This window comes from Halichoeres trimaculatus, unplaced genomic scaffold (genome assembly GCF_033239565.1).
Source record: "Halichoeres trimaculatus isolate MK-OKI-2021-1 unplaced genomic scaffold, fHalTri1.1 fHalTri1_scaffold_10, whole genome shotgun sequence".
Lineage (NCBI taxonomy): Eukaryota > Metazoa > Chordata > Actinopteri > Labriformes > Labridae > Halichoeres > Halichoeres trimaculatus.
The window spans coordinates 33,896,744-33,909,877 of NW_027437187.1; the positions used below are offsets into that span (position 1 = coordinate 33,896,744).

The 13,134-nt window shown below is 37.6% G+C and overlaps 1 protein-coding gene across 1 annotated transcript in view; it reads left to right on the forward strand.

The window, feature by feature from the left end:
- The window catches only part of LOC141796118 (voltage-dependent calcium channel subunit alpha-2/delta-4-like), an 81,843-nt gene that overhangs the window by 68,001 nt on the left and 708 nt on the right, over positions 1-13,134 (forward strand). Inside the window, exons 32-39 of the mRNA XM_074677059.1 lie at positions 8,305-8,375; positions 8,504-8,579; positions 10,005-10,057; positions 10,149-10,204; positions 10,434-10,454; positions 10,592-10,709; positions 10,812-10,927; positions 13,012-13,094. Coding sequence (XP_074533160.1) covers positions 8,305-8,375; positions 8,504-8,579; positions 10,005-10,057; positions 10,149-10,204; positions 10,434-10,454; positions 10,592-10,709; positions 10,812-10,927; positions 13,012-13,094 — 594 coding nt within the window. The remainder of the gene's footprint in view (positions 1-8,304; positions 8,376-8,503; positions 8,580-10,004; positions 10,058-10,148; positions 10,205-10,433; positions 10,455-10,591; positions 10,710-10,811; positions 10,928-13,011; positions 13,095-13,134) is intronic.

Below are 13,134 nucleotides of genomic sequence, written 5' to 3' on the forward strand. Positions count from 1 at the left end.
TAATGAAAATAATCATTAAAGGCGGCTCACACTGCTGCCTGATACCGACATGTAATGGTCCTTTTTCCAGCTCCTGTACCTTAAGGTCTGATTTTAATTATATCACATGGAGCGTGGGGAACAGGTGTCACTCAGAGCGAAGGTTCAGATCATCTGAAGAAGCAGCTGAAGTCTGATGGGCTGCCTTATAACATGAATTAGTTTATCTATCAAGCTTTATTTTCAGATTTATCAAGCACTTTGATGTTAAAGTGAAAAAATAATGAAAGGATTTAGACTGGCTTGGAAGTAATTATGTTTAAATTTTGACAATTTGAAAGAAATAAAAAGATGGAGGGTGAAGTTTGGTGAAAGAAAGAGGAATGACCTGTCTTCCAATCAGTCAACCTTTGTGAAATCATTTCTCCATTTGTCTGAACTTTGGTGGTTTTTATCCAAAGTTATGTTGCTCTTTTACTGTTTAAAATTTAAAATAACAACAATAACATTCACCTGAAAAGTCCCAATAAATGTCTGATTTCAAGATATTTCAAAGCAAAAAAAAGTAAGGCGTGCACAATTTGCAACAAATTAAAAAAAGAAATCCAGAAAGAAATATTTAGATGTGAAGATTCTTCAAATAAGAAACTGGTTTAGAAAAATAAAAAATAAAAAAAGAAAGAAAAAAAAACAAAAAAAAAGGTTTCAATAAGTTAAATGAATTAAAAATTAAATTAATAAACAAAATTAAAAAATTAAATTAAATTAAATTAAAAATTAAATTAAATTAAATTAAATTAAATAAGAAAAATAATAAAATAAAATAGAAAATAAATGAAATTAAATAAAATAAAAAAATCCAAAGATCCCTGACTTTATTTTAGGTAAAACAATAAAAAACAATCCTCAAACAAAAAGCAACCCTAAGAAAAGGTCTCACAGCTTTCACAATGCTCTGCGTTAATTTAACTTTGAGTCTGCTGAAATTTCACTCTCTGTTTCCCTGACATGAAGCCAGCCTGTAAGAGTTGTAGGGGGAAAAATCAGTCTGAATAACCGTTTGCAAACATACAGATAATGCTTTTTGGGTCTGTGTGTATTTAATTTGGACACTGTGGCCTCTTGGCGTAAGCTACTTTAAATCATCAAACTGGTTCTTTTAAAAACCAGGATTAGTTCAGGAGTCAGAGTCAGGAGGTCTGTTGGCCTCAGGCAGCTCCGAGGATCATTTCATGTGCTCATAAACAACATCTGGATGCCTCACAGGATTTTACTCTTAATCTGTGTGCGGTGCATGAGCAGAGAATATCACAGCTGCTGCAGCTGATGACCTCATGGTCTGTGGGCGGGGCTTAGAGAGGACACCAGGCTGCTCGATGTATGTCAGAATTATATAACTTCCAAAGACTAAAACGGTCATATGCACACTGCTTTGGGTTCATGTTGGCATTAGCTGTTACATTTGATATTATTTATGTCTGGTTTTTAAATTTTAAGATGGTCTTGGAGTTTCCTTGAAAGTTGAAAGTTTTATTAAGACTTTGAAAAAAAAAATTTATAGAGTGGATTTTTGTCACATTAAGCTTCTTAGTTTTGAAGACGTTATTAAAATCCAGCCTAGTGCACCAAACTACTAAAATAAAGGCCAGCTCATGAGTCATTGCTCCATACTGCCCCTAGTGGTCGAAACTACACATACTCCCTTTAAGTAAATAAGTAGTTTTCTTCCAAAACACAAGTTTGATTTCTCAGCTTCCAACATAAACTGTAGTTCTTTGACCAAAATAGCTGGTGCATGTATGTCGAGTTTCGCACCATTTCTGGGGAGAATGCATCTTCCTGTGTTGCATTGGTTGCACCCAGACTGTAAAAAAAATTAACATCTTGCTCAACTTAAAGTGAGGTCGCCACAATAACTGCTCCCCCTGGTGGCTGGCTGCAGTATAGGTCAAAAAATCCATCTCCCCAGCCATTCCAGAAGGGCTGTGGTCAAACTTTAAAAAATTAATACACCTCGAAGAAATGTTTCTCACGTCAGATTGTTGTGGTGATTTGAAGATATTCTTGGCCTGTCTTGTATTCAGGTCCTCTTTTGTCTGCGAGGTTTAGTTTTCCTTAATTATAAGAGGTTAAAAATAAAGCTTTGCGTCATGCTTGTTGACGATTGACAGCTGCCGTTCTTGCGTTTTTTAGGGGGATTGAAAAATATGTAGAGCCAGGAAGAGATTAGACTCTCAAAAGAAAAACGTATTATTTTTGCTACCCGGCTCCACTCAGATTCTCTCTGAGTCCCTCATAGTCTCTACTGCATAGACTCTAGCTCCACAATGGCGGCACCCCGGAGGGGGGTATTTTGGCTTCGAAACCGTACAATCGTAAAAGGCATCTCTTTTGTAATTGGAAGAAGAGGCTTCAAAACAAGCGTCAACTTCCAGGTGTGAGGTACTTTTATAGGTACCGACCAAATTCTGTCGAAAGTACCAGGTATCAATTCAGGTAAACCCAAAAGGTACCATGTTTAGGTACCAAAATGCATCCTTGTGACTGTGAGGGAGTGGAAGAGTAGGAGATTTTTCCATACTGGACATATATTGAAGAATAAATGTGTTAAATTGATTTTTTTTTTTTAATTTATTATTTAACGAATTGATATTTTTTTACTGCATAAACAGAAAAAAGTACCGAAAATTTGTACTGTTGAGTACCGGTACCGATTGCTAGGTACCAGGCATCGGTACCAGATCATTTCAAATGTGAAAGGCATTCATCCCTAGCGTGCAGTGCATAGCATCTGCTAGAGTACAGGTAATCAACAGGATTCTGTATGAGGTTAGCATGTGGATGAGTGGGAAACCCAAACTCGAACTAGGTTGGGGTGAGTTCAGCATTTCCAAAATGGAACGTGCTGACAAAGGTCTTTAGAACTCAGTATCAGAAACAAATGGATGACATCACAGAGAATACATTCACATATTATACAGTCTACAGTGCATCTTAGTCATGCCTGACATGCATCTCCTTCAAAATGAAACAAAATAGGCTTTAAGCCGTGTGATTGGTCCACATGGCAGCATCGTATTTCTTTCATTTGTTAGATTCCCTGAATTTTGGGAGATCATTCGCATCCTTCTTTAACCTCTCTTCTCTCGTTTTCTTTGTTATAACAGCAACATTGACCCAAACATGCTGCCATACAGAGTGTTGTAGAGTCAGGTGGAAACAATAAAATTATAGTTTTGTCTCATTGTAAGTAAAAATTGAATTAATATACTTGATATGAACCACATTCCACTGATCAGTCCAGAAAAATGTCTTGTTTCAAGTTGTTTAGAAACCAAAATGGCAGATTTTTTAGCTTGTTACAAGCAATTCAGACCTCATTTTTGTTTTTAAATAACTTTAAATAAGACATTTTTCTGGATAAGTCAGGTGAATGTGGCAATATTTAGTCTAAAACAACAGTTTTCACTATAAATAAGACAAAAACACTTGATGAGACCTTTTCTTGTAGTGTGGTGTCAGCCAATGCAGCGTAGAGTCAATGCAGAAGTGTAACCTGGCTTTACCTGTAGTTAAGATAGTAGTTATGTAATCCTGTAATTTTATATTGTACATTATAATAAAGCAAAGTCAAAATTAGTTGGTTTTTCTCTCACAATTCCGACGTAATTTAAGTCAGAGTAAAAAAATCATCATCATGGTTGTCAGCTCCACATGGCCTCATGTCAAGTCAGATGTCATTTTAAAGACCGTTTATGTGACTGTGTGTGTGTATATGTGTGTGTGGAGCTGTGTAGCCTGCTGTCCATCTGACAGCTGCTCGTTAGCTCCGGATTAACTCGGCCTGTTAAGAGCCATATTACGGAGGATTAATCCGATCCCACCAGCTACCACAAGCGCTCAGCTGAGCAGCCACTCCCAGTTCACGTCCAGCTGACGTGTTGTTATATTTTTAGTAACCTAATCTACCTCCAGAGCTCAGGATGTGACTCAGGGTGCGTTACCTGGACTCGAACCTGTAACGTTGGCGCTACAGGTCGTTCTCAGTGACCGTGAGGCTTCCAGATGTGCTGGGGCAGCTGGCTCCTCTGAGGCCAGATGAGGCTTAGCGCCCGCTCCGTGACCCCGTGACCTCTGGAAACCATGTCAGGGTCAGAGGGGGGGAGCTGCTGAGTCAGAGCGCGCTGTAGATACAGACGCGTTAGAGGGAAATGTTCGCTCAAACCCAGTCTTTATGAAACTTTCTGCTTGATTAGTTTCAGAGAGCGGATTACATCGATGAAATAACACCCAGAAAGCAATATGTCTGCCTGAGGAGAGGACTTAATCAGATGAAGGTCTTAATTTAATTTCCATTTCTTTGTTAATGACTGTCGCTCTCAACATCGAGAAACGGTAGCAGTGAGATTTGTTATACCGTTATAAATAATTAAAAAAGAGGTGTGATTAAAATTAAATCACACTCTCGACACACAGCAGCAAAATGTTCTGGTGTAGAATAACCTTAAAGCGAGAATCATTTGCAGCAGGAGCTCATTTTTCATGATTTGCATGTCTGCAGCGTTCCCAGCCGCCTTACTAAGCAGATATTATGATGAAGTGCTTCCTCCGTCTTTCTGCTGAGCTTTGGACTTTACAGGAAGTTTGTGGAAACACCCAGAATCCCCCCTGGTGCTGGAGCTGCTGTGGTGTGAAGGTGCAGCTCGTGGTGCGTTGCAGGGCGCGGTAAATATTTAATCAGAGGAGAAATTAAGTCGGTGCTGACTTAAAGAAATGGGTCAGAGAGAGGAAGTGTGGTGAGCAGCGTGACGGAGCAGAACCCGGGGTGTTGTTGGTGGTGGTGTTTGCTGAAGGCAGAGGAAATGTTATATCAGTGAGGCTCTATGAGGAGGTGCTGCAGGAGGCCACGGACAGATTTGTAGAAGTAAATAAACATCATTTTCCCAGCATTCAAGTCCAGTCTAAGATGGACACTGACTTTTTTTTACCACAGTGTCAACAGGCAGAAGAGAAAAGTGACTGGACGACTTCCTGTGGATTGATTTGATGTGATATGTGCCAAGATGTCATTGGTGTAGCTTTTTTGTTGAGAATAAATCACTGTTGTCATTTGGTTTCCACATCTGTTTGGTCAGTGATGTCACCAATTTGTTTCTGATGCAGAGTTTTGAAGCCCATTGTTGATGGAGCTGAATATAAAATACGTTAGCTGTTCACTACACATTACAGAAATGTCTTAGGCTACTAGCTGCGCTAATATAGCCGGCTACTAAATTAGGGCACAAACTTAGCTTGTTGTCGCGTTTCAAACTGTAGCTTTACGTAACTGTTGATTAATACCTTATCTTGTAACGTTGTCTTGAATAAAAAAGTAGAGTTAAAGAGGATCTAATCTCCATTTCAAGATAGTGTGTGTGCAACTCCAGGCCACAAGGTGTCGCTGCAGTCCAATCCAAACAGATCCTCCTCATAGTCTCTTTAAGTAGCTGAGCAGCGAGCAACATAAAGCTTGATGACATTTGATTTTTCTAAGGTGTCTTCGCAGATTTTCAGTGTAGAGAAGTCAGACTCCACTTATCTTTGTGATTATTTGTCACCTTGTGTGGGCTCTTTTCACATTTTCATCATCTATTCAGATCATAAAAATCTCTCTGTGTGATCCAGGTCTGATCATTTCTGATTTGATCTTTCTTCCTGAGAGTATCAGAGCTCTCAGCTTTCTGCTCCAGTCCTGATTTTATGTACTTCTTCAGGCCGGCAGCAGAAATAAACCCATGTTCAGCTGCTGCTGCAGAGCTCCTGGCAGCAGTCTGATCCTGGCACTTTTATTGCTTTATGTTTTTTTGTTTATTCCAGCACGTTTACCCTCTGCTGCTGATGCTGCTGCTGTCAAATAAACAGAGGGTCAGGTTTCGCTGTAAGCAGCATCCCACCGCTAACTCTCAGCAACCTGCGAGCCCTCCGAGGCTGCTGGAAAAATTCCGTCCAGGTGGAGAGGGAGCGTGTGGGCAGAGAGCGGAGTGTAAACATGAAGAGAGCTGCTGAGACAAAACGCTCTGAATAATTCAGAGACTGTGCTGCTGCTGCTGCTGCTGCTGCTGCTGCTGAGGGCCAGGACGGATACACTGCAGACACACAGAGCACTTTAAATCACTGTTTCACACTCACAGCGCCTGTTTTTCTCCTGGTGAAACCTCCAAGTATTTCAACACATCAATCAGGCTTTTTGTTCTCTAAAAATGAAGCATTTCAATCTTTTCTGTAGGGAGTGGACAGGAAGAGCTTTGAAAGAATCTCTCTGGTAATCATAACATTAGTCAAAAAAGGTCAAAAGGTTACTCATTTCAAAATATACTCACAGTTTAATACCATATCAGGTGGATGATGCTGTTTCTTAACTTTTATATAAAGTAACAAAAGAGTACCAAAGAAAAAGTGTCATTTTGCATCTCGTCTCTGTATCGATTTACTGACATCCTCTAAAATCTTAAAAAGACTGGATATTTTTCTCCCCAGCTGTGTGCAATATTTACTTATAAGAAAACAAACCGGCACAGTCCAACAGCTCCGAAAGATTTCTCAATATCATGAAGTAGTTTTTGCCGAAAGAGCGCCCAGAAACACCTGCACTATTTTTGTTGTTGGTGAAAACAACCTTACTTGGAGCCAATTGCATGAAACATGATGATAATAAAAATAATAATTATAATAAAATAATAATAATAAATTTATCTATATAGCACTTTTCAATACAAGTATCAAAACAAGCAACCTTGCAATAAAATAATCAATAGAGGAATAACTAATAAAATCAAAAGATAAAAATAAGTAAAAATAAAATATACAATAAAATAAAATAAATTAAAATAAAATAAATTAAAATAAAATCACAAAATTACAGCTTTTCTGTAAAAACAGATCAATAAAAAAATCAAAATTAAATAAGATTAAAAAGATAAAATAAAAGAAATAAAAAGAAATCACAAAATAATAGCTTTTTTGTTAAAAAAAAAAAAGTCTTTATTAGTGAAATAAAACCAGGGACTGATTGTGAAAGTCTGGTCTGTGAGGAATCTCTATCACCCTTGGTCTTGAATCTAAACCTTGGAACAGCCAGTAGACCACTACCTGAGGATCTCAGAGTGTGTGAGGGTACACTACAAAAAACTGAAATCTTATCAAGTGTTTTTTTCTTACTTTCAGTGAAAAATGCCTTTTTCAGACTTAATACGAGCCTTATTCAGCTGACTTGTCCAGAAAAATGTCTCATTTAAAGTTGTTTAAAGATAAAAATGAGGTCTGAATTGCTTGTAAAACTTATTAAAAAAAATCTGCCAATGGATCAAGAGAAAAGTTACTTGTATTTAAGACGCTGCTCTAGTTTTAAGCAAATTTCGAGCACATTTTTCTTGTTCCATTGGCAGATTTTTTTCACTTGTTACAAAACAAAACAAAACTTAAAACAACTTGAAACAAGACATTTTTTTTACTAAAAACAAGACAAAAACACTTGATAAGATTTCAGTTTCTTGCAGTGTAAAAGCTCAGAAAAATAGCTAGGTTCAAGTCTGTTCTGTATGGAGCGTCTTAGGGGACATGGAGGAAAAAAAATAAAGATTCTCTTGAGATCTTTTGCAAGATCTCACAAATGTCATCTCAGTTGTGATTGGTCCGTGTATCTACTCCTGGGGGCCAACTCAAGCAAAATAATGGAAGGCGTGCACCAGTGGGAGAGATTTATAGAATTTTATTTTGATATTGGCCTCAAATAAAAAGATATCAAATCAATTCTCAAACGTAGGCATGGTTGTGGTTTAAGCAAAAGACATTTGAAAACAATACTTAAAGCATAGGGGACTATCCCGTCGCAGATCTTACTCCAACCTGGATGTTATGGTTGAATGGTCGCAAAACTTTTGCAAGACCTTGAGAAAATCTTGTTTTTTTAAATATTTTTTCTCCATGTCCCCTACGAGGCTCCGTAGTGCTGGGCCCTTAAACGTGATTTAAAAAGAATCTTAAAATCAATCCTAAAAGCAACAGGCACCAGTGTAGGTTGGCTAAAACTGAAGTGACATCTGCACATTTCCTGGAATTTGTTAGAAGCGTAGCTGCTTCATTTTGAATCATCTGTAGACCGTGGATTGATTTTGGATTGAGACATGTTTAGAGGGAATAGTCAAGATGGGAAGTTGAAAGCATGATGAGTTTTTCCATAGTCTTCACACAATGATGCTGTGTGAAAAAGTTCAATACAATATGATGGGATTCATCAGACAACACCAAGCACTACAGCTCAGTGATAATGCTCATGTTGTTTTTCAGGTCGGACAGTTCTTTGGTGAAATAGACGGATCCGTCATGGCGTCATTGATCAAGATGGGAATGTACAAAAAGTATGTCTCACTTTTATACCTTTGTTTTTTAGGTTAACATGTTTTTTTTTCTGCTATGTTGAAGCTAATTGCCTGAAATATTTCTCTACACATGGTGCTAAAGTTGATTAAATTGTTTTTATTCCCAGAGTGTCGTTGTTTGACTACCAGGCCATGTGCAAGAACAGTCACCATCACGCCAGCAGCGCCCGTCCTCTGCTCAGTGTGAGTCTCACATCCACACGGCCAGCTCGTCTAAAATCTGCTTAAATCTGTTAAAAACATCAGCTTTTGTTTCCCTTTTTAAATATGAAGTCAATTCTATCAAGTGTTTTTGTCTCATTTTCAGTGAAAAATGTTTTTTTAGACCTAATATGAGCCACATTCAACCGACTCATCCAGAAAAATCTTTTGTTTTATGTTGTTTAAAGACTAAAATGAGGTCTGAATTGCATTAAAAAAAACTGCCAATAGAAGAAGAGAAAAGTTACTTGTACTCAGACATTATTCTAGTTTCAAGCAAATTTTCTGGAAAATTTTCTTATTCCATTGGTAGATTTTTGCACTTGTTACAAGCGATCCAGACCTCACTTTTGTCTTTAACTAACTTGAAACAAGACAAATTTCTGGACTGATCAGTTGAATGTGGCTCATATCAAGTGTAATAAAACTATTTTCACTTAAAATAAAACAAAAACACTTGATAAGATCATTTTTTGCAGTGTACCAGTTTATGTATTTTTTTACTTTTTAGTTTATTGATGAATATATTTAACAGCTTCCCGTGTCTGAATATATATCTTTTTTTGAAGTTTTTACAAATATTAATTAGGTTCCCAAACCCACAGGCGGGTTCAAAAATGCACTTTTTCTCAAATGACTGGCATTTACAAACTCTTTTTTCACAGCTCAAAAGCTGTAAAAAAAAAAAGTGGCTTTATCATCAGATTCTCAAATTTCCAACAGCCCCTGAATGTATCATATGTGACGCCAGCAACATGCAGAAATCCGGAGGGAAAAAGAGAAAGAACAATGATCTCGTTTATTCACACGTCCTCTTTGAAAACCTGCAGAAAAGATAAGATTTCATTTCTTTGCAGTGCAGTAATCGCATTAGCACTCCTAGGCATTACAACAGCTTTTCAAAACTTTAGTCCAGTTTGCATTCAAGAGGTTATTATGATACAAAAAGACTTCTTTAGCTTTAGCATTCAGGAATATACTAAAGTCCTAAAAATCGCTCAAAATGTATTTGGTCTTTCCTTCCTTTCCTGGATGAAATTTCTGCAAGAAGAAGAAGAAGCAAGACAAGCCAGAAAAAGTGACACGAAAGAGGATGAATAAAACATCCAGGGATGAAGGAGGAGATTGCACTTACAAAGATGTGAAAACAAGCCATTTCTCCCATCCTCAGACTCATTTAGACTTTTATCCGATGAAAACTTAACATTTTGAGGGACGTGTGTGAATAAGACATTTTATAGAAAATTCTCGAGTGCATGTGTGAATCATGCTTATGTTTCTACATTTTCTCATTTTTATTTACCAAGAAGAATATAAATATGAGAGGCTTTTATTTTGAAATATGTTTTAGGTTTAAATCGCCAACTTTTGTTTACAATAAATCTTTGTTTTCCTTTTTCTCTGCAGCCGTTTTATGGACTTGCGGCGATACTGAAGTGGCTTTTCTCCAACGCATTGATGTGAGTTTACTGAGATCTCAGAGAATCACAGACTGAATCCTGTGTTACAGCTTCTTCTTGTTTGTAATGAGGTGTGTGTGTGTCCTTACAGGTTCCTGCTGGACTTTAATCTGTGTGGTCTCTGGCACTCGGACTATTTCGTAGACGGTAAGAAGACGTGACATAAACAAGTTTCTGCTTTTAAAACTCGTCTGTCTGCACACGTGTGGAAATAAAAGCTGTTGGTGTGAATTTTCATCACATTGTCACTGTTTTACATCTTTCTTACATTGTGCTTTACAATGTCATCTTCATCCCCATCCTCATCATCATCATCCTCTTCACCTGCATCATCACCTGGGTGTGTCCTCACTGTGATCCATCTTCATCCATACAGCCAAGGCTGGTTATCACACAAGTGAGTAAAGTGTGTGCACGAGTGTGTGTGTATGTTTGTAAATGTAATGCAATCACACATTTTTACTGGTGTGTGTGTTTGTGTGTGTGTATGTGTGTGTGTGTGTGTGTGTGTGTGTGTGTGTGTGTGTGTGTCAGGTCACAAGCAGAAGAAGGTGGAGGCTCTGCAGCCCTGCGACACGTCGTACCCCGGCTTCATGTACGACTACTCCATCAAAGAAGCAAACAGCCTCATCAAGTGTGGACGCTGCCAGAAGTATGAAACACACACACATGCTAAAACAAACACACACACACACACACATGCACAGCATGAGTAAGGAGTAAAGCAGCAACAGTGTGTGTGTTTGTGTTTCAGGATGTTTGTGGTGCAGCAGATTCCCAACAGTAACCTGGTCCTGGTGGTGACTCAGGCGGACTGTGACTGCTCCCGTCAGTACGGACCCATCCTGCTGAACCCCAAAGAGATCAAATATATCCTTTAAGTATTACTCACACTTCACACTCACCAGAGCAATGACAACACTGCCCCCTGCTGGATGCAAACAGAGCTGCTGCTGCAGAGACTCAACTAAACCCTTTTCTGTTTCATCACAATAATAAAATTTGTTGAAATTTTAGATCCAAATTTTTGTTACTTCTTTGGTGGTTTGGAAATAGATAAGTGATTTAGTGTTATAAAACTAAAAAATCAACTTCAAACCAAAGTTGGAACTGAGAAAAGAGAAACACAAGGGATGAAATAAAGTAAAACTAATTATGAAAATGCAGACTGTGACATGACATTAATTAAAAGGCTTATTATAGGTTTGTTCTTTTGAGGAGAACAGTTGAGTATCATCAGCGTAATGAATGATATTAATTTACTGTAAAGGATAATTACCTGGTAAAGCCCATTTACTGGGAAAAAAATATTAGCCTGTCATATTAAATGTAATTTATGTATTTTTTACTCTTTAATTTACTGATGAATGTATATTTGACAGCTCCCTGTGTCTGAATATATATATATATATATATATATATATATATATATATATATATATATATATATATATATATATATATATATATATATATATATATATATACATATATATATATATATATATTTGAAATGTTTTACAAATATAAATTGGGATCTCAAACCCGCGGGCAGGTTCAAAAACGCACTTATTTTCAAATGACTGGCATATACAGACCATTTGTCCTATTCAGAAGCTGTAAAAAGTGGCGTTATCGCCAGATTTTTTAAATTACCGACAGTAATCTATCACACGTCAGCAACATGTGGAAAACCGGCTGGAAGTGAGGTCTCCACAAAAACGGCTCCCCCTGGTGGCTGGCTGCAGTAAAGGTTAGAAAATCCGGCTCTCCAGTCATTCAAGATGGGCTGTGGTCAAACTTTAAAAAAATTATTACACCTCGTAGAAATGTTTCTCACATCCAATTGCTGTGGTGATTTGAAGATATCATTTGGCTGCCTTGTATTCAAGTCCTCTTTTTTCTGAAAAGTTTCGTTTTCATTAGTTATACGAGGTTAAAAACGAGGCTTTATGTTTAACGATGATTGACAGCTGCCGTTCTCGTGTATTTTTTTCAGGGATTGTGAAATATATCTGGAGGTAGAGTCAGGAAGTGATTAGACTCTCGAAAGAAAAAAGATAATTATTATTTTTGTCACCCAGCTCCACTCAGATTCTCCTAGAATCCCTCATCATCTCTACTGCACAGAATCTGGCTCCAAACTGCTACAATGGGCTGAGACAGCTGTATTTTGGCTCAGAAACCGTACAATGATAAATACAATGATAAATGGCGGAGCCATGCTGTCCACTCTATATACAGTCTATAGAAAGAACATGATCTCGTTTATTCACGTCCTCTTTGAAAACCTGCAGAAAATCAACCGCTTGCTTTACCTCAATTCTGTAAAAAACGAATAATTCTACACTCCTTACTGCTTCAAACAAGCCCTGAATGATCGATATATGTTCTGTTTTTAAATCTAAAGAATTCTTTAAGAATTGCCTTCCATCTTCCTTCCACAGTAAGTTAAATTGTGACAGAGGCAAAAACCAGCCTAAAGTTTACATTAGCTTATCTTAGGTGCAGAAATGTGTGGATTTTGTAAAGATTGAACCACACCACTTTTTTTCTGTGTTGTTTCTTTACTCCCACCTTTTTTTAATTAAATCAGAAAAATTCAATTTTAGTGTCTCTTTTTTCTACAAAAATTACATCTGATAAATTTTGTTACACTACATAAAGACATAATTGAGTCACATCAGCCTGTAGCCACGGTTGCCCTGAATCTATAGAGGTTCTGCACTTCACTTTATGGAGAAAAATGAGACCACAGTGAGTAAAAATATGACAGAATAAAAAAAACGCTCAAAAAGTGCTTGGGATCCAGAGGGTTAAAAAACGGTGTCACCTTCGACAGTCAGAATGTTTATTTTGTTGCTAAATCTCAGCTGTAGCTCTGGTTATACTTTGTGAAGTGTTGTTTTGATGCCTCAGCATTTAGCGCTGTGTTTTCCTTGACTTCCTTGAACATAACGCCACAGTGAAGTGCAACAGGATGAAGTCACAGAAGGTGCGGCGGCGTCCTGAGTCCTGTCACTCCTACCACCCAAAGGTGAGTTGATTCCAGGTGTTTTAGGGATTAAATGTAGAAA